Source organism: Danio aesculapii, chromosome 20 (assembly GCF_903798145.1).
Source record: "Danio aesculapii chromosome 20, fDanAes4.1, whole genome shotgun sequence".
In the NCBI taxonomy this organism is placed as follows: Eukaryota; Metazoa; Chordata; class Actinopteri; order Cypriniformes; family Danionidae; genus Danio; species Danio aesculapii.
Genome location: NC_079454.1, coordinates 22,752,377 through 22,774,692, shown reverse-complemented (window position 1 = coordinate 22,774,692; position 22,316 = coordinate 22,752,377). Strand labels below are relative to the sequence as shown.

The following is a 22,316-nucleotide window of genomic DNA, read 5'->3' as shown; positions in this document are numbered from 1 at the left end:
GCGATCGTGCCACCGTGCCATTTTATCTTATTTATTTTTGTTATTTTATTTTATTATATTATATTCTTTCTGCGAATGGGCATGGGCTATTTTATTTTATTTATTTTTTGCTTATTTACTGTATTTGTTTTTTTGTTTATTTTATTTTATTTATTTTTATTTAATAATTTACTTTCTGTTAAATTTTTTTTTTTAATGTTTTTTAATAAATTTTATTTATAAATTTCTGCGAAATGGGCATGGGCTATTTTATTTTATTTATTTTTAGTTTTTTTACTTTTCGTTATTTTATTATATTATATGCTTTACTTTCTGCAAATAGGCATGGGCTATTTTATTTTATTATTTATTTATTTTGTTGTTGTTATTTTTTATATTTTATGCTTTACTTTCTGTAAAATGGGCATGGGCTATTTTTTTATTTTTTTATTTTTTGTTTATTTTATTTTTTGTTTTTTATTTATTTTTATTTTATATTTTAGTTTCTGTTAAATGGGAATGGGCTTTTTTATTTTTTTTTATTTAATTTTTTTAATTTCTATGAAATGGGCATAGGCTATTTTATTTTATTTTTTATATTTTATTTTATTTTATTTATCTTTCCATGATACAGGTATTTATTTTATATATTTTTTATGTAGGCTCATTGTAAAATTAATGCAAATTTAATAAAAGCTCTGCATTATTCATTTCTTTTCTTGTTTACTTATAACGTGCAGCTTAATAAGTCAAAAGAAGGTCTTGACAGACTTCAGACTGATCTCCCAGACTCGTCACTGCTGACGGGATCACTGTGGATCTTCAGGGTTTTCTGAGCCTCACTGAGCACCTTCAGGACGGGATTGAGCAGGAACATCAAACTCTGGCATCACTACAACATCATGTGACTCGGCTGCTCGGGGTCACAAATCTGCAGCAGCTGAAAGAGTCTCCCCAAATCTGTCAGGACCTGCAGTCTTTATTGGGTCACTGCAGAAGGTATGACTGTTTCATCCACTAACAGAGTCTAAAATGAACACTTGCCAAGGACCAAATGAGAGAAAAATTCAGTGCTGACACGTTTATAATACACACTGTAATTCTTTTAGCAATTTTAACAACGCCTGAGGTCTCAGTATGGTGTAGTGTGATTATAAAAAAATCTCTTAATTCATTGTAATTATAGAAATATGCCAGCAAATATGTGCCAAACATTTTTGAAATGGTTTATAAAGAGAATAGTTTATAAATCTGATGGTAACATAAGAGAAGCATTTCAGAAGAGAACTTCAACACATTTCAGAATAGAACGCCAACACAAGTCTATCATTAACATTTGAAAGCAAATTAAAACATTCTTAAATAGTAATTCAATCTTTCACTGATATAATATTTCATGAAATAACAACAACAACAACAACAATAATAATAATAATAATAACAAATAATAATTTAATCTGCCTGTTTTTAAATAAATAATGCATATACAGTTTCTTTGCCAGTAAAAAAATATGTGTATATATATCAAGGAGGATAAATTTTCACCAGCCTTTTCACGTGTAGCAAATTGATTTGGACCCTGCATGCACAAACACACACACACATATATTGAGAAATAATTCAGTTTTACAAATCTTTTTTCTCCTGTACAGTCTGAGAGATCAGAGCAATAGCATCCGCAGAGAGCTGCTGTTCGAAATGCAGGAGTTTGGTCGCGTTCAGGAGGAGATGAGCTCCATTCAACAGAATCTTCTCTCTCTTCTGACTGTTTTACAGTCCGAATCAGCTGCCGAACACCTACAGGTTTGTGCTTTATGGCCTGTGTTTGACAGGGAAGGGAGCCTGTCGATATTGCATTCATTGTGTTGTATTGCACTGCAGGAAGTCAAAGTGGAACTGGTGTCGCAAAAGGCTCGACTGCAAGATGTGATGGAGCGAGTGATGAAGAGATGGAGATCTGTGCCCTCGGAGATTCACATCTTACAGAATGAGCTCAACGCCTCGCTGCAGGAGGCAAAAGACAAAGTATTACATTTATTCATCTTTAGAATGAAGTGTTACACAATGTGAGACTGACTGCCATTTTAAACATTGCTGAAGTGTGCTGAAAAAGCTGGATGAAGCATTATTTTTGGTTAACATTTTGCGATATGGTTGTCCTAAACATTCATGCATTAGTTAAAATGAATTAACACTTCTGATACCCATTGGTTAATTTTTGATAATGTTAAGTAATCATATATCAATGTGTTAGTTAATGCATTAGTTAATCAATTATTGCTAACTAAAAAAATTAAGTTACACTGACTAGATCAATTAAGTAGCACTAACTATAAAAAATAAGTTGCAGTAGCTAGGAAAATTCAGCTATGAGAACTACAAAATTTAGTTGAAGTAACTCAAAAAAATAAGTTATGAGAACTACACAAGAGTAACACTTTGATTGTATTAGTTAGCGTTGAATTAACAATGAACCACACATCTGTTATGCATTACTTAATCTGTGTTAATGTTAACTAAACGTTGTTTTCGTTAATGCATTAGTTATAAGAACTAACAGGGTGCTAACTAGGAAAATTAAGTTGCACTGACTAAAAAACTAAGTTGCAATGACGAGAAAAAATAAGTTGTGCTAACTAGGAAAATTAAGTTGCCATGTGTCCAAGATACATCATCTAGATGCACTGGGACACATCGTCAGTAATGTATCCTGGGTCATAGGGTGTTTCTGGTCTTTCAGCATCAGACACTCTCACCCAGGTGACCCAGCTGAGGTTGATCAGACCCCAGCTTGCATCCCAGTAGCCATCACCCATGGATCAGCCCTTCTTGTCCATAGCCATCTTGTGGCTTTTTCTGGAGCTTCATAAACAGACTTAATGGCCATTTTCTCTAAGCTGCTACTGCTGGTTGAAGACTTTACAGAGTGAACATCCTGCAAACTCTCTACAGCCTACCTCAATTGACTCAAAGTTAAGTGCGCCAACTAAAAATAGGTTGCAGTAACTAAAAAGATTAAGTTATATGACTGAAAAAAATTAAGTATGCTAATGTTGTAAAATAAATAAATGAAATAGAACCCAGTCCAGGAGGCTCAAAACAAGCAGAATTCCTTTATTTCCTTTCTTCAAGAAGTCCACGAGTCTGCAAGAGCCTATAGGAGACTCTAAAAGGTCTGCAGTCTGTGAATTTTATCAGAAGTCTGGTTTGAGACCAAGATGCCTGTCCAATGTTTCTTAGGAGTGAAGTGACTGGAGATTGCTAAACAAAGCATGTAAATGAAGTATTGTTGTCAGCAGGGTAAATTGCATTTCCACGCCCGATCTCATATTAGGACCCATTCATGAGACATTTTAGCATGAAAACAAAGTGTGCAAATGAAGTATTGGAGTCAAAACCTCCTGCCACTTACCAGCTCGAAAGTGTTACCCAGCCATTTGTTAGACAATAGACACAGCGGGCTAACTAAAAATAGGTTGCAGTAACTAGAAATTAAGTTATGCTGACTGAAAAAATTTAGTTGAGCTAACTTGAAAATTTAAGCTGCACTAACTAGAAAAGTAAGTTGCACTAACAAAAAGAACTTTACTTTATTGGTGTGCACTAGCTAGAGATGTTTTTGTAGTAATTAGAAAAATTAGGCTGCGCTAACTAGACTAAAATTAAGTTGCAGCAACTATAAAAATTGAGTTGCACTAACTATAAAAATTAAGTTGTGCTAACTAGAAAAATTTAATTGCGGTAATTAGAAACACTTTGTGTAAATCGTGGTATACAGTATTAGTCTTTTTTGCTCAGAGACAAAAAATTATCTGCAAATAGTCTAATCACGGGAAGTAAAAAGTTTTACAAAAGTTGTGTTTAATTTATTACAAGTTTGTATGCCTGTTTATCTGTGTTTTTCAGTTGGCCATGGTCATGGAGAAAAGTGGTCCTCTTCGTAAAATGGGAGAGCAGATTGGAGAAGTGACGGTGGGCTTGTTATGTGTTCAGGGTCTGTTGAAGCAAACAAGTCCTAATTTTTCTGAGGCTGAACAAACACAAAAGGTACTTTTCCTTTGCTTGCCTCCACAAGTAAATTGTTGAAAATGACCTTTTAGTAAATTCCAGAAGATAAAACAGTTTTTTTTTTGTTTTATTTCTGTTTATTTTCTTTTTCATTATTAATTGTTCATTTATTGGGTGACACTTTATTTTGATGGTCCATTTGTTGAATTAAGTTACATTGCATCTACATGCCAATTAATTCTCATTAGATTATAAGTAGACTGTTAGGATGGGGTAAGGGTTAGTGTAAGTTGACATGTACTTACAAAGTTTCTTATAGTCAGATAAATGTCTGTTAAAGGAACTGTATCAACAGATATTAAGCAGACAGTCTACTAATACTCAAATGAACCATCAAAATGTATAAGAATGTAGCATATTTTTCACAATATAGTCACAACCTATTATATGTCAGACATGGTCACAGTTGATTTGTTAAGGGATAAAAGACACAGATAAGTTGCATCTATGTATAAATCAAGTTTTTTTCTCACATTCAAAAATAACGCAACATCCTACACTATAAAATAACACATTTACAAACATTCTACACTACAAACCTTTTTTTGAATTTACATTTACATTTAATCATTTAGCAGACGCTTTTATCCAAAGCGACTTACAAATGAGGACAAAGAAGCAATTTACACAACTATAAGTGCAACAGTAAATAAGTGCTATAGGCAAGTTTCAGGTGTGTAAAGTCTAAGAAGCAAAGCATTAGTAATGTTTTTTTTTTGAGAGAGAGAGAGTACAGTTAGTGGTATAGCCAGAGAGGCAGTTACAGATAAGGAAGGAAAGTGGAGACTAAATAGTTGAGTTTTTAGTCGTTTCTTGAAGACAGCAAGTGACTCTGCCGTTTTGATGCAGTTAGGGAGTTCATTCCACCAACTGGGCAGATTGAATGCGAGAGTTCGGGAAAGTGATTTCTTCCCTCTTAGGGATGGAACCACGAGGTGACGTTCATTCACAGAACGCAAGTTTCTGGAGGGCACATAAATCTGCAGAAGTGAGAGCAGATAAGAAGGAGCAAAGCCAGAGGTCGCTTTGTAAGCAAACATCAGAGCTTTGAATTTGATGCGAGCAGCAACTGGCAGCCAGTGCAAATGGGTGAGTAGCGGAGTGACATGTGCTCTTTTGGGTTCATCAAAGACCACTCGTGCTGCTGCGTTCTGAAGCAGCTGAAGAGGTTTGATAGAGTTGGCTGGAAGCTCGGCTAGTAGAGAGTTGCAATAATCCAGTTTGGAGAGAACAAGCTTGAACAATGAGTTGAGCTGTATGTTCAAATAGGAAGGGTCGGACCTTTCTGATGTTATAGAGTGCGAATCTGCAAGATCGAGCAGTTCTAGAAATGTGGTCAGAGAAGTTTAGTTGGTCATCAATCGTTACTCCAAGGCTTTTTACCATTTTGGATGCAGTAATGGTTGCCCCATCCATCTGGATTGAAAAGTTATGGTGTAGAGTCGGGTTGGCAGAAACTTCAAGCATTTCCGTTTTCGTGAGGTTAAGCTGAAGATGATGATCTTTCATCCAGTGTAAAATGTCTGACAGGCAGGCTGAGATGCGAGCTGGAACTGAGGGATCATCAGGGTGAAAAGAGAGGTATAGCTGGGTATCATCAGCATAGCAGTGGTAGGAAAATCCATGTTTCTGGATGACTGGTAATAAAGATGTCGTGTAGATGGAGAAGAGAAGTGACCCAAGAACAGAGCCCTGAGGTACCCCAGTGTTTAGATGCTGTAGGTTGGACACCTTCTCCCCTCCAAGACACCCTGAATGACCTGTCAGAGAGGTAAGGTCTGAACCATTGATTAACAGTGTTGCAACGCCCAGTGACTCAAGCGTAGAAAGCAGGATCTGGTGGTTTACAGTGTCAAAAGCAGCTGATAAATCCAGCAAGATGAGGACTGTTGATTTAGAGTCTGCTTTAGCCAGTCTGAGATCCTCCACGACAGAGAGCAGGGTAGTCTCAGTTGAGTGGCCTTTCTTAAAGCCAGATGCTTGTTGTCCATGAGGTTGTTTTGAGTAAGAAAGTCCAAGACTTGATTGAACACTACTTTCTCCAGAATCTTGGCCATGAATGGAAGCAGGGATACCGGTCGGTAGTTTTTAAGTAGTGTTTGATCCTAGTTGGGTTTCTTTAGCAGTGGGGTTACCCTAGCCTGCTTAAATGAAGTGGGGAATAAACCAGAGTCAAGAGATGTGTTAATTATGTGAGTCAGTGTTGGTATGACTGCAGGAGAAATGGCTTGCAAGAGATGAGAGGGAATGGGATCAAGCGGACAGGTGGTTGCATGGCTAGATAGCACGAGATTGGACACCTCAGACTCAGAGAGCTGGGAAAAAGAGGTGAGTGTGTGTGGTGTTGGTGGTGTATTTTGCGTGTTTGTTGTAGGTGCAGCAAATTGAGCACCGATTTTTGCAGTTTTGGTGCAAAAGAATGTAGCAAAGTCATCAGTAGTGAGTGTGGAGGATGCGGATGGAGGAGGAGGATAGAGGAGGGAGGATAATGTTTTAAAAAGTAAGAGAGGATTGGTGGCGCTGTTGATTTTCTGATGAAGTATGTCTGCTTTGCAGAAGTAACCTGAGCCGAGAAAGAGGACAGAAGAGTTTGGTATGTTATGAGCTGTTCAGGATTTTAGTTTTTCGCCAAATTCTCTCAGCAGCCCGAAGTTTTGAGCGATGCTCACGGAGAACATCAGAGAGCCAGGGTGCTGGACGACTGGCACGGGCTGGCCTGGATGTAAGAGGACATAGTCTGTCTAGACATGATGCTAGTGTGGAGCAGAGTGTATCAGTGCCACTGTTCGTATCAAGTGCAGAGAGTTTGCAATATGGAGGAAGAGAGTCTAAAACAATGGTGGATAGTCTATTGGGTGAGAGAGCATAGGTTTCTGCGAAAGGCAACTAGAGTTGGAGTGTGTGGTGGCTCAGGAGTAATGTGAATGTTGAGAGACAGAAGGAAATGATCCGACGTTTGTAGTGGAGTTACTAGTGTTTGATTAGCGAAGCAATGTCGAGTGTAAATAAGGTCTAGTTGATTACCTGATTTGTGAGTAGCAGAAGTAGGTGCTCTTTTGAGGTCAAAAGAGGCAAGCAGAGTCTGGAAGTCAGCAGCTTGAGGTCTTTCAATGTGAATGTAAGTCACCTAGCACCAACAAGGGAGTGTCATAATCAGAAAAAGATGGAGAAGAACATCCAGTTCATCTATGAAGTGTGCAGACGCAATGGGAAAAGGCACACAGATCAGTCACTGAAAGGTGAACCAGAAACACAAGGTTATAAAAAAACTCTTTTTGTAATGCTCTAATCAGACAGTACAGTATGTGTTTGTTTCTTGCTATTGTTTTAGTCGTGAGCAGTGTGCTTCTCTAACCGAACTGCTGAAGAAGTTTCAGAGCTGTCGAAATAGTTTGGGTGGCATTTTACAGAGAGCAGAGCAGACCATCGGTGATCAGGCCTCATACATGGGCAAAGACAACCTTCAGCTGCTCATCAGCAAGGTACAGAGTTGTAGAAAAAATCTGTGAACTGGACTGCAGATGGCAGCATTAGCTGCATCATTTCAGATAAAGCAAATCTCTACAGTATGTAGTAAAATACAGTTGATATAGATTTGACTAGTGTCTTTAGTTGAATGTGTAGTGTATAAATGAAATGAAATATGGTGACATTAATTTAAAATGTTTTAAACTGTTTTTCAAAAATTCTGTTTCACTCCAAAAATGTTTTTCATACTTTTGTCTTGTTTCTAGTCCAAATATTCACAATTTTGGCATATTATGTGAGAAAATGAGACTATATTTTTTGCTTTTCTAGCACGTGCTTCTTAGGATATTTAGAAAAAAATCTAAGTGAGAAAAGCATTTTTGCAGTGTTGACTGTCGAATGAAATTTCTATTGTCTGTGTTGAGATTTGAATAAATTTTAAGTAGTTTTAAGTCAATTAATTCTATTATATATTGATTTATTCATTTAATTTTTAGACAGTTTGATTTTTCAGTAATAAGAATTTGAATGATGTAATGTGGCGGCTCAGTGGCTCACTTAGCACTGTTGCCTCACAGCAAGAAGGTCAATGGTTCGAGCCCCGACTGGGCCAGGTGGCATTTCTGTGCGGAGTTTGCATGTTCTCTCTGTGTTTGTGTGGGTTTCCTCTGGGTGCTCCGGTTCCCCCCACAGTCCATAGAAATGTGCTATAAGTGAATTGGATGAACTAAATTGGCCGTATTGTATGTGTGTGAATTGGAGGTGTATAGGTGTTTCACAGTATTGGCTTGCGGGTGGAAGGGCATCCGCTGCAGAAAACATATGCCGGAATAGTTAGTGGTTCATTTCACTGTGGCGACCCCTGATATGTAAGGGACTAAGCCGAAGGAAAATTATTGAATGAATGATGTAATTCATAATTTATTAATAAATTTTTTGAAATAACTTAACCAACACACTATATGAGTACTTTCGATTCTAGAATATTTTATTAATATTTAATATGAAACACTGCAGATGGAACTGAAGGGATTGCAACAGTTTCCTGGATGGCCAAAATTTCCAGGAAATCTGCGACAACAATAAAAAAATTCAAGCTTCTCTAAATTTAGTTTTGTTTGTTTGATTTTGCATTAAATTCATTGATTGCAGATTCACAAACACATCAGATTCTTGTTTTTCAATAGATTATAAGTTATCGAAATGTAAATTTTTAGTCAGTCTTTGTCAAAAAAAAAGAAAAATAGTGTGTTTTATTTCAAACTACCATACAGTATCATTACCAGCATCAACTTCTGTAACAAATGTAGCTATTTCTCGATGTTGTTGTGAATGCGTTAACTAAAGTTCACTAATGAAACCTTATTGTGTAAAGTGTTGTATTGCTATACCTTACTGTATTTCTGTTGTACTTGATAATTGCTTTGATAATTGTTTTTTTGTTTATAATTTGTTTCAAATGTTTGTTTACAATACATTTTTGTGTGTGTTTTATTATACATAAATGGCCAGAGTTCTTTTTTCATTATTGTACTTCTTAAAGTTATAATTTTTGCATCTTTCATCATGACAATACTTCATATCAATAAAAATGTATAATACTTATATACTGTATGTGTGTGTGAATGTGTGTCCAGGTGATAAGTATAAAGTCAGATCTCAGTGGTTTGGGAGACGGGGTGGAGGAGTTCAGGTCTGTGTGCAGGCAGCTTCAGTCTCTGGTGAGAAGGGTTCTGGACTGCACAGACGCCCCGTTTGAAAGTGAAGCGGACACCCTCATGGACCGCTGGCTGGATGTATGCTCTCTCACTAATCTCATGTATCACATCTCAATGTGATGTAAATACTCTTTTGTTCTTTTATGTTCAGTGTAGTCATTAACCTGTTAAATTGCTTTTATTTCAGGTGACAGAAAAGACAGACTGCTATCTGGATAATCTTCAGGCTGGCTTTTCTCTTTGGGAGAAGCTCCTCCTTTTGGCTGGTGAAGTGGAGGGCTGGAGTTCTCAAAAGCTCATAACTCTTGCTCAGTCAAACCCCTTTAAGACGGAAGTGGATGTTTTTGATATGCAGGTAAATCACTTATAACAGAATTGGAGATCGATATTAGGATGTTACTTGAGACTTTCACACATTTATGGATTTTTTTTAAACAAGTTAATACTTTTATTTACCAAGGATGCTTTCAATTGATCTAAAGTAAGAGTAAATGCTTTTATAGTGTTACAAAAGATTTCTGCAAATCATTAAATTTACCCTTTTCAGAGATCAGCATCTAAAATCTGAAAGTTTTTAATATAATTAATTTTTAATAAAAAAAAACTTATAGACATTTAAATGTTTTTATGTATGTATTACTGTATATCATCTTTGACGTTGTTCTCTCTTCTAGCTAGCATTATGAGTCTCACACATTTTTGTTTCCTTTTTCTGAAAGTCTTGATACCACCATGCTGGAATGTTTTCTTTATTATTTCAACAAATATGATTGTAGAAAAATAATATGTTGCACTCTCCCATTCACTGTGCTCTAAGTTACCCAGCTATGATGACTTCCGCTACTGAGAAACCTGGAAATGTGAAAAGGGTCCATTAGAGTTGTGAAGGATCATGTGATATTGAAGACTGGAGTTATGATGCTGATATTTTTGCTTTGCATCACAAGAATAAATTATATATTAAAATCTAGTCAGCTAAATAATTGTATTTATTTTCAATAATATTTCAAAATCTTACTGATTTTACTGTATTATTAATCAAATACAGCCTTGCTGAGCATAAAGTATTTATTTATTTATTTATTTTACTTTAAAAAAAATTTTATTTAGAGAAAAGAAAGAAAAAAAATAGAACTAAAAAAACAGAACAAACCGGTTGTCATAAGGGTTACAAAATCAAGTCATAATACATTTGACACACATTCTCACAAACTGTTTACAATGACATATTCAGACCATTTTTTCCAGTACTTGTTACAGCATAAAGTATTTTTTAAGGGAAAAGAAAATCAATCCCAAATTTTTTGTGGTTGTCGAAAAGTTTCATCATTATTGAACTTATATGTTATGTGTAAGATGCAATATGTAATATATGAGCAATATCACACGAGTAACAGTCTATATGGCTGTATAACGGCATTGGTGAGAGGCATGCAGTGACCTGAGGCCACAGGCGGTGTGCCTTAGTGCCCCCCACCAGTGCCGATATACAGCCATATCGCACTGCTGTGAGTGTGATATTGCATTTATAAAACAATTCAACAGCATGCTGTATGTTGGTGGGGTAATACACAAGGGTGAAGAGGCTATACGAGGGCTGTTATTTGCAGAATATCTCACGGCTGTCAGCCAATGAGATTCAAGAACCAGACAGAACTATCTATATATTATATATATATATATATATATATATATATATATATAATATATATTATTAATATATATATATATATATATATAATATATATATTTTTTTTTTTTTTTTTTATTTATTTTTATATATATAAGAATAGTTTATAGTTATATAACTAATATAATGTTTTTTTTTATTGTTATTAGCAAATCTGTCAAATAATATTTGAATCCAGAGAAATAAGATCATGTCCTAGGTTGCCATGCTGACGACATCATACACTCTCGATTTCCATTTTTTAACTTATAAAAATGTGGAAACACCCAAGACGCTTTAATATCTCATGCATTTTATTAGACTGCATTGGGTAGCAATATAACAATACTATTACAGTAAATGTGATCACAAGTGGAAGAGCCAAAAGACGATGGAGCATGGCAGCATAAAAGCTTTTATGCTGCATCATGCTAATCTCTCATCAGCAGTTGCTTAATCTGTCTCCTTCCTTTCACTTTAATGGCTTTTAGCCTAACTCTACTCATTTCTATAAGTTTTAATACTTTAGCTCATCTGTGAACATGATTCCTGCAGGAGTCCCATAGTATGTAATGAAGACCACAGCCCTGATGATTTCACTCTGTCATGGAATTACCAAACCATGCCTTTTTTGTAGTTGTTGTGAATATGCATCCTCTAGTGGCGAATTTTAACAGATATATTTGTGTAAAAATGAAACAACAGGCTTATTCTGGACCTGTACGCATTAAAGTAAATAAAGTAAAAAACCAAGTTTAATGATATTTTCAATCATTTAAATGACTCATGCTGACAAATAGGTAAAAATGTAGAGGTTCTAAACTGATTCTTGTTATAAATAGGCTTGACCAGATTTTTTATATAAAATGTACTAATACATTGATTACATGTTTTTCTTCATGAGTTCTGACAGTATCTTTGTAAATATGCACAGAATGATCTGAAGGTTCAAGAGGAGAACATTCATTTCCATCGCAGATCTTCAGAGATCCAGGAACTTCTACAGAGTCAAGAGTTTCCACTGGAGCTGCAGGTGGTTTTCTTTTCACACTCGTCATTTATTCAAATAATGGCATTTTATATGTTTTATGTGTATGTTGAGATCTGTTGGTAAACCACTCTTCATATCGTCACAAGTTCACTATAGTTCTTAAAGGTAATTATATTAAAGCTTCTATGTTCTTAAAGGTGATTGAGAGCCAGCTGAGGAAGAAGATGGCAGAGGTGAAGGAGCTCTTTTTTGAGACCAGAGATGTGTTCAGACAGCTGGAAACTGCCAAAATGCAGGTGGCAACTGAGATTGCAGATCACCTGTCCTCCATCCAGACTATTACAAATAATCTGAACACTCTGAACACATGTGAAAGCCCACATGCCCTCAATACCATCCAGGTGAATGTTTGTGCTGTAAAGTCAACATCAACTCAAAGCGAACCCTTCTTCTTCTGCTTCACCTTTTTCTTATCCTTCTTCATCTTCTCCTTCTTCCTTTTTACATTCTGTCTTCTTCAGTATGGTGTTTAATAGAACAGATTTTTCATGCATGATTGTAATCTTTAATCAAAAATAGCTTCCTTTTGCCAATGCAACAACATCTGTTTTACATGTCATGGACAGGAGGATGGGATCAACCTGTCAATCACAAAATACTGGCCAATAGCAAACCACAAGAATCTGATGAACCAATCAGTTCCCGATGAACAAAATCAAGTTGTTTTAATAGTTGTGTTGACTACTGGTGTTGCGGCTCACTAAACTTAGACTCTCGACGGAACAGAAAGATAGAAAGGTATCGGTAATGGGAATGTCTGTGCTGTGCAATTGACCCATTTTGTCTAGGACCACACCTGCTCCCTGGAGTCCTCTGGGGTTCTCCTGGATTCGGGTCTGGGTTCAAGTGTTTCTCTAGTCTGGGTCGTGGCCTTAGGCTTCCAGCTTTTATAAAGGTGGTTTTGCATTCACCCTCCAGAGCCGAGTTTACCAATGAGATGTTAACACCCCAGAGGCACATTTAATAATCTTCAGTCCAAAACTTAGTTATTTGCATAGGCATTCTGGGTGTAAACTGCTTCTTAAAATGTTTAGATGTTGCACACGTATTAACATAAAATGTAAACAATCGATCAGTACACCAAATTAGCTTTGCAGGTACATCAAACATGAACCATCATTAATCTTGTTTAGCTGTGGTAGAGTTAAACATTGATTGCAGAAGTTTTAAAACCATATTATTAATACATGAGCAAGAGACTTGTTGCAAAACACTTGATTACACATACAGAGAATAAAAGTTTACATTAAAACCATCAGTCTTAAGCAAGGAGCTTATAGAAGTTCTCTGTGTGTCCAGTTCTGAGCATTCCTATGTGTTGTAAATACCTTGGAATCGCATCGGATGGAAAAGTGACCATCCAGTCTTTACCTGGGTAGAAGAAATTGACTTGTGTTGAATAAAAGCAGAATAATTATGTGTCTGATCAGCCATTTTCGTTGCAGTTATTATGAAGAATAGCTTATTAAAGAAAAGTAGATTAACTACAGTATATATAGCTGTCTACATTTTCTCATTGTGGCACAGGTAAACTTTTGATATGATCCATGAAAATAGCATTTTTGTTCCTTTGTGATATTCTGAAATTGCTTTCATCAAAAACATCATCCTTTAGAAAGAATTGTTTTTTTTTTATCCTTTAACCTTTTTTTGGGAAGCACCAAAATATGGTGTGTTGTTTTTGGTGGGCATGTAGCATTTAAGACAAGACAGTGTAATTCACACAAATAACTAAATGGTCCATGTGTTGCAAACAAGCAGTGCTGTTTAGTTCTGTTTTGAAGCATAAACATTATATCGAAAATGTTAGAATTTTATGGAGGGAAAATAATTGTTACCCTTTAATCATCAAGCACTTGTGTGTATATTGGATGCCTATTTTGATGTACATGTATCCAATGGCACATTCTTTAGTTCATACTTTTGTTCACCCATATTTTTTTGATGGACTAATCCTTTAATGTAACTGTTTTGACTGACAGAGATTAGCGGAGCAGCTGGAAGTGAAGGCTGAGCAGGCAGATGCATTACTGCAGCAGATGGATCTCCTTGCCAGCATTGCAGGTCTGGAAAACCTGCAGACTCTTGCTGAAGCTGGAGCTCACCTTCAAGAAAGCATTGGCATTGCCAAAGAGCTGGTTATAAAGAAGGGAGAACAAGCAATGAACCCAAACAGGCCTGAAAGTTCTCAGCCTGTCGAAGAGTCTAAGCAAATCAAGGCCCATATTAAAAAAGCAGAAGATACCGAGTTACAGACTGTATGGCATGATAAAGCAGATGAACAGTCACTGAGAGGCAAGGCAAAGGACGCTGCTCCTGAGCAGAAGTACTTTAAAGAGGATATGCTTCTGTCTGAGAATAAGAACAGGCGGTCACACCTGAGGAGAGACTCACATATGCACAGGTCAGTTTCTTTTCTTTTATATGTTTGTTCTGTGTCTTTAAAGTGACCTGAACTGAAATACAAAGAGTCTTGTTGGAAATCATTTTAGTTTGAGAACTAGAATGAATTTGTTTCTTGGAAACAGCTGTAATGTAGTTGTGTCTGTTAACAGCAATTTAAATTCCATTCCAGTTCTATCATGCTCCAAAAAGAACCTTTGACACACTATGGGAAATGCAGTTTTGAACAGATGAAATTATCTACAGGAGCTAGATTGGATTGTTTTTTATATATATATCTCTTGTTGGATTGTTTATATATATATATATATATATATATATATATATATATATATATATATATATATATATATATATATATATATATATATATATATATATATATATATATATATATATATATATATATATATTTATACATTTATATTTATATTTATACATTTATATTTATATAAATATTGTGGGGGGAAGGAGCTTAGAAAGTATTGAAAAACTGAACTTTGAGTTCTTTGTATTTTTATGTTTGTCTACACTGTACATATTACACATAATAATTGGGTAACACTTTATTTTGCTGGTCTATTTGAGTATTAGTAGACTGTCTGCTTAATATCTATTGATACTGCTCCGTCAACACACATTTAACTGACTATAAGAAACATTGCATGTACATGTCAACTTACAGTACACTAACTCTAACCCAACCTAACAGTATACTTCTAATCTAATGAGAATTAATTGGCATGTAGATGCAGTGTAACTTAAATTCAACAAACGGACCATCAAAATAAAGTGTAACCCAATAATTGTACATTTTTGCTTCTGATAATATTAATCATTCAATCCGTCAATCAATTAATCATTTAGTCTGTAATTTGATTGATGAGTCAGTTATTTAAAAAGATGAACAATTTTGAAAAAAAAAAACCTTTCAATAAATGTGTTAGAATTTGTTTAAAACCCTTGTTAGAACAACAACTTTAACCTCTTTCAGTAACCAACTTTGCAATTTAGTTTATAAATAAATTAAATCTTTTTCCTTTTAGGCTTTCACAAGACACATTCTCTGTGTTTTTAATCGGTTATACAGTTTGTAACTTGAACAAAAAGGTATTATTGCAGTTTATTTTATTAAATTAAATATTTAGCATTTTAATATTTAATTAAAATAATTAAAACGTAAATAAAGTCTAATTGTATTTTGAAAATTGTATCGTACATTTTTAAGAACAATTTACTTTAATTTAGTTATTGAAAATTTAATAGTAAATAATAGTAAGTACTATACTATTATTCCTTCATTTTCTTTTTGGTTTAGTCCCTTTATTAATCTGGGGTTGCCACAGCGGATATGAACCACCAACTTATCCACCAAATGTTTTACACAGCGGATGCCCTTCCAGGCTGCAACCCATCACTGGGAAACATCCATACACACTCATTTACATTCACACACTACGTACAATTTTAGCTTACCAAATTCACCTGTACCGCATATCTTTGGACTCGTGGGGAAACCGGAGCAACCGGAGCACCCGGAGGAAACCCACCCAGACACGAGAAGAACATGCAAACTCCGCACATAAATGCCAACTGACCTGAACCCAGCGACCTTCTTGCTGTAAGGCGACAGTACTATCCACTGCACCACCGCGTCCCCCTAGTATACTATTAAATTAAAACTAATTTACAGTAGTGTACAAATGGAATACTTTTTTTACCTTTAAATTTCTGTTTCATCGTTTTTTAGGAACTTGTTCCATAACATTTTGTAGTTGGTCATTTTCAAATACTGTTTAAACTTTCGGCAGATTCAACACAAATAAGTGGTGTACAGTACACCACTTGTGTACAGTACATGCATGATTCATGTTTCAAAACTGAAAAAACAACTGATAATAAGTTCCTCATAAAAAATGTCACACACAAATCATAAAAGAGTGAGTTATATTCCAGGAAGGATGGCAAAATTGACAGGATTTGTGTCTGTCAATGAAACATGCATCATTAATCCTTGACAGACATCCACTTATTTTTTCTTGCTGGGTCTGGTTTGGGGTCAGCAGGAGTAAAGTCATTGAGTGCACCTCTGTGGCGTAGGTACAGAATCACTATTCTGCCTAAAGCCTGCCTAAATGGAGTACTTGCTCTGCGCTGCATTTAGGGCCATATTGTAGAATGCCACCTCATTGCTTTTAAGAGCTTGTTTTTTACTTTCTCTGAGAAAAATGCTGGATATTCATTGTTTTTGCTGTGTGGCACATCATTTTAGTCTGGTGCTTTTCAGATGTCAGAGCTTTAGGCTGCATTATCAGCATTATTCTGCTCTGCTTGATGGTTTCTCAGAACAGTTTAAAAAGAGTCAAAAAGTGTGGCACAGTAGGTAGTGTGTATGTTACAGCATTTAAAATGGCTTTGTGAATTACTTGGTGTGGTCTTATGTCTAATCCTGTCACACTTTTTTCTCCCGTTTTCCAATTTTGCTCAATATAAACTACCATTTAAAAGTTTGCAGCTAGTAAGAGGTTTTAAAAATAATGTAAAGAAAGCTCTGATGGAAAGAAAACAATTTCACTAAAAGTTGAATTGAATAATTAATAAATTGTATTGATCTTATTCTAAAATGCAGAAGTGTGCTCTTTTTTGCACCAGTTTGCAACATCAAGCATCGTAACAAGCTGTTTTTAACGTCTAAAAATGAATGGAAGTGAACGAGATCGGAAGTCTCGATTCAAATGGCTGCGCCCCGTCATACACAACGAATAAGGTCAATAATATAGCATAACACATGTACAAGAAATTGATAAAGATTGTCCACCAATGAACATTTATTTCACTTAAAACTGATGTATGTAGCCTCAGACCAGTGAATCCTATAGTGGGGATTGTGGGATAATGACAGGGCAATGCTTGGTGATTTCCAAAAGTCAAATAAATTTTATTAAACTATTAGAATTACCATATTTTATCCTTAACCCACAGAAAATAATAATAGTAGTTCATAGTTGCATAAAAAAACAACAACTTGCAAATAAAAAGCCATCAGCCTTTCAATAATTTTTTTTCATAGGATTGTGTTGTTACATTAGAATAACAACACCGCAATAGCGTCAGCTGCAGCAGATTGATTTTTAAAACACCAGGTTAAACTTTCTTAGGCAATTAAATGCATTAAAATAAACACAGGCCACAACAGCACATTGAGGATGATCTCTGATTGGCGATTTAAAAATTAACTAGAATAGACTTGTGCTGAAAACATTGTGTCCACCAGTCTCTTTAGCTGAGGTTAATAGTAACAAATTAATAAATGACTATAAAATTAAATGGGTTTTTAGACTGTTTTCATGCTTGTGTTATATAGACATATTGTTGTTGTGTGCAATGTTTGTGTATTTATATTTTACACCTCAGATGAATTTGGGGTTGCGAATCGCTGGCATTGTTAGTTTGGGGGGTCGCAGGCTGAACAGTTTGGGAACCCCCTGCCAATTAGTCAATCAGGCCTGTGATCAGTCAGTTCAAGAAAAGAAATACAAGTGCAGTCCTAACTAAAAGAATACAAGCTGAGGAAAAGATTAGGTCCGATAATTAATGATATATTGGATAATGAGGTTAAATGCTTTTTTTGTAGGGCCAGTCATTTTTGACTTTGAACGGCACAAGTGTAACCAGTTGGAGTGCAAAATTATCCCAAAAATAGGACATTGTTAAACTCTATGTGAGCAAAGTCGGTGAGTTTTAGCTCAATGTGATAACATTAACTTGCATTAACTACCTGGGGGAAAGAAACTCATGTATGGGTCAAAATGACCCAAACAGAACATGAGGGAATAGTGATAAGTTAAATTAAAAAGGCGTTTCATAAATAAAAAAGCCCAAACATTTAAATTTCTCTATAATCGATAAATGTTATTTTTAGTTTTTTTTTTTTTTTTCATAGTAAAGAATTCAAGGGTTGGCTCATTTAAATTAAAGAGACCAATTTTAGAAAAATGTAGGGTAACACTTGAATATGAATCCTCTGTTAAGCATTAGCAAATAGTTAATTCAATATTTGTTAAGCATTAACTTTACATTTATAGATTTTTGTAAGCAGTTTATAACTGCAGATACAAATACTCTATCTTGACTTATAAGCACATTAAAATGTGCTTAATAATTGTACTTTCATAATTTGTTACTGATTAATTTTTCATGACTAAATTAGGTATTGCATTATTTACAAATCAAAATATTTAAGAGTAGTTGGTGTTTTTGTTTTATTATTCAGAATGCACAAGTAAATTAATAATAAACTATTCAAATCAATTAACCATTAGTATATGCCTGAAGAATAATATATATAAATGTTAATTTGAATAGTTTATTAATCATTTAAATACGCATTCTGAATGATCTTTAATAATCAGCAAATTCTCTTAAATAACCTGTTTGTAATGATGCAACACTTCATTTAGCAATAAAAAATAATAATTAACAAAACATGAAAATACAATTATAAAGCACATTACAGATGTGCTTGTAAGTCAAGAATAGAGCATTTGTATCTGCAGTTATAAACTGCTTTCTAACATCTATTATTGTAGAGTTAATGCAACAGATAATGAATTCACTATTGCTAATGCTTAATAGATGATTCATAGTGTGTAGTTATTATTAAGTGTTACCAAATGTTGAAGTGTGCAGTATTTGTATTGTTAAATGATATCATGCATCATAAAAATGGTTGAAGAAACATTTGCTGTTTAAGGATGCTTATTGACATTTGGTCATTGTTCTGTTCGGTCTGATTGTTTTACAGGTCACCGCTGGTAAAGCTGTGGATGATTTGGATTCGGAGAATGTAAAGATAATGCCTAGAGGGAAAGTCCACAAAACAGAAGAAAGATCAGGTTCATTTTGCACTACACGGCAAGCAAAAGCAGATGTTGAGATTCTCCCATCCGGCTACACAGATGAGCGGCAGTCCTTGTCTGAATCTGAAGTAAGAGAGTATGACAGTAAAATGACTTCTCCTTGTCGAAGCCCAAAGCCAATCTTTACCATAATACTGGATTCTGATCCTACCAAATCCATCCAAAACCTGCCTGCACAAACTACCTCAGCTTGTTCAACTCAGTGGCATACTGTTTCAGTGGTTCATGATAGGACCAAAGAGAAAGCAAAGGATAGTTTGACACTGAAGGCCAAACCAAGTGTTAGTGTAGATGAAGAACAAGCTGTATTAAGTACTTCTGATGAATCTCTTTATAGTTTATATGCTAATCCTACTACATCAGAAGCGCAGCTCAATGAAAACAATCATATTGATGATTCTGAGCGCACTCGTTCTGTTTCTGACCATGATTTCAAACCTAAAACTAAGAAGGGCTCATCTTCTAAATCACTTGAGCAAAAGATTTCACACCCATCGATTCATCATGGAAGCTCTAAAACAGCAAAGAAAGTGTTTACCATCATCCTGGATGCTGATTCCCCGGAATTATCATTAGTCCAATGTCAGTCACTGACGCAGATGCAACGTTCAGTTACTGAATACTCAAGAACAGATGAATTCTCTCATTCTGATGTCAAAATCAACAGAGGAGTTCATCTAGGACTGAGAAAACTTTGAGAAAGGTTGCAGAAAAGGACAATGTGAAATCCAGTAGCTCTAAAATACAACAAGCTCTTCAACACAACCTCTCTGAGGTTATGGAGACTGACATTGAAAAAGAGAAGCAACATGAAATCATGGATGTCCACAAAGGAGGAGACGGTGAATTAGGCTTTTTAGTACATGAGCAGGATGTCACAATGTCTGAGAGTTGTAATGAGACTAAGAAAAACACATCTGCAGAGCCCTCAAATGAAGCAAACACACTTCAGAAACCTGTGAATGTTAATAAAGGTAGGAAAAAGATCAAGAAATCAGTTGCTACAGAGAAATCAGACAATATCAGTATTATAAAGCTGAACACATCTAGATCTAAATATAAAATGACAGCTGATTCTGAAAGTCTTCAAACTTTTGAGATCAGAGTGCCGGACACTACAGACACTTCAACCTGTAGTCAGTCAAAGACCACAAAGTCAGTGAGTTCAGAAGACAAACTAGCAGAAGCTGTGGACACAGAGACTTTAAATCTTCTGCATACTGAAGCAAAGCATGAATATTTTGGGACCGTTGGAGTTGTTGAAGTTCATATTGAAGCCACAGATATGGTTTCAGAAACAGCAGATATTGTACAGTCAAAACTCACAGAGAAATCAATTCCATCAGATGCTTTACCAGTCATAAGAGCTGAATGTGTTACACAGATTCCTGCTGTCATTGTAGATGACGATTCACCAACATTATTATCAGAGAGTCATAAGTCACAGTTGCATACAGGTCCTAAAGACTCAAAAACAGAAGAATTTGCCTATAAAGATGTCAAAACTCAACAAAGGAGCTCTGTTGGCAGAGGGAAACCTGAAGAACAAGAGCCTGAAAGATCCCTTTCAGAGAAGGACAAAGTGGAATCAAGTAGCTCTGTAATACAGGAGGCTGTTCAGCCCAACACTTCTGAGATCAGGGAGTCTGACATTGAAAAAGAGAAGCTGCATAAAGTTAATGATGCTGAAACATCACGTCAAATGGATGCCTGTGCTGAAGACAATAAATCAGGGATTAAAGCACTAAAGCAGGATGTCACAATGTCTGAGAAACACACATTTGCAGAACCTTCAAATGAAGCAAACGTACATCAGAAACCTCCAAATGTTGCTAAAGGGAAGAAAAGATTAAATTAGCTGATGCAGAGAAATCAGACAATATCAGTATTGTAAAGCTGGCATCTAGATCTGACCATAAAAGCACAGCTGAATCAGAAAGTCTTCAAACTTCTGAGATCATAGTGCCGGACACTACAGATACTGCACTGAATGTGTCTTCAACCTGTAGTCAGTCAAAGAGTACAGAAGACAAAGTCACAGAATCTGGTAACACTGTACAAGAAGAGACTTTGAATCTCCTGCAGACTGAGGCAAAGGATGGACATTTTGGGACTGTTGGAGTTGTTGAAGTTCATATTGAAGCTACAGATGTGGTTTCAGAAACAGGAGACATTGTACAGTTAAAACTCACAGAGAAATTAATGCCAACAGACGCTTCACCAGTCATGAGAGCTGAATGTGTTACACAGATTCCTGCTGTCATTGTAGATGTCGATTCACCAACATTATTATCAGACAGTCATGTGTCACTGTTGCAGACACAATGTACAGGTCCTAAAGACTCAAGAGCAGATGAATTTGCCTATAAAGATGCCAAAACTCAACAGAGGAGCTCTGCTGGCACAAAAAAACCTGAAGAACAAGAGCTTGAAAGATTGCTTTCAGAAACGAACAATGTGAGATCGAGAAGCTCTGAAATAAAGGAGGATCTCCAGCCCAAAGCTTCTGAGATCAGGGAGACTGACATTGAAAAAAGTGAAAAAGAGAAGCAGCATGAAGTCACTGTTTCTGAAACATCAAGTCAAATTGATGCCCGTGCTGAAGACAATGAATCAGGGATTAAAACACTTAAACAGGTTGTCACAATGTCAGACAAACACACTTTTACAGAGCCCTCAAGTGAAGCAAACACACTTCAGAAACCTCTAAATGTTGCTAAAGGTAAGAAAAAGATGAGGAAATCAGCCGATGCAGAGAAGTCAGACAATATCAGTAGTATAAAGCTAAAGGCATCCAGATCTGAACATAAAACCAAAGCTGAATCAGAAAGTCTTCAAACTCCTGAGATCATAGTGCTGGACACTACAGATGCTTCACTGAATGTGTCTTCAACATGTAGTCAGTCAAAGAGTACAGAAAACAAATTAAGAGACATTGTGCAGGAGGAGACTTTCAATGCCAAAGATGGACAGTTTAAGACTGTTAGCATCTCACATGGTAGAGGTGTACCTACTGAAGGCACAGACAGTGTGGTCCTAAG

At 35.7% G+C, this 22,316-nt stretch overlaps 2 protein-coding genes and 1 long non-coding RNA gene across 3 annotated transcripts in view; all 3 read left to right on the top strand.

Annotated features, from left to right (window-relative positions):
- LOC130248044 (uncharacterized) overlaps window positions 1-790 on the top strand; it is a 3,638-nt gene extending 2,848 nt beyond the window's left edge. The window contains exon 3 of the long non-coding RNA XR_008839593.1: window positions 720-790. This is a non-coding gene — a long non-coding RNA (uncharacterized LOC130248044). The remainder of the gene's footprint in view (window positions 1-719) is intronic.
- Window positions 791-1,677: 887 nt separating this feature from the next.
- LOC130247985 (nesprin-2-like) lies at window positions 1,678-14,413 on the top strand. The gene is made up of 11 exons (XM_056481498.1): window positions 1,678-1,782; window positions 1,861-2,004; window positions 3,886-4,026; window positions 7,249-7,286; window positions 7,379-7,529; window positions 9,153-9,311; window positions 9,421-9,588; window positions 11,837-11,935; window positions 12,091-12,294; window positions 13,936-14,324; window positions 14,401-14,413. Exons 1-11 carry the CDS (start codon window positions 1,678-1,680, stop codon window positions 14,411-14,413), a joined length of 1,611 nt encoding a protein of 536 aa, XP_056337473.1.
- Window positions 14,325-21,470, top strand: LOC130248043 (uncharacterized). The gene is made up of 2 exons (XM_056481559.1): window positions 14,325-14,357; window positions 19,161-21,470. The coding sequence occupies exon 2, from the start codon at window positions 20,054-20,056 to the stop codon at window positions 21,131-21,133; it is 1,080 nt and encodes a 359-aa protein (XP_056337534.1). The 5' UTR covers window positions 14,325-14,357; window positions 19,161-20,053; the 3' UTR covers window positions 21,134-21,470.
- The last annotated feature ends 846 nt before the right edge of the window (window positions 21,471-22,316 follow it).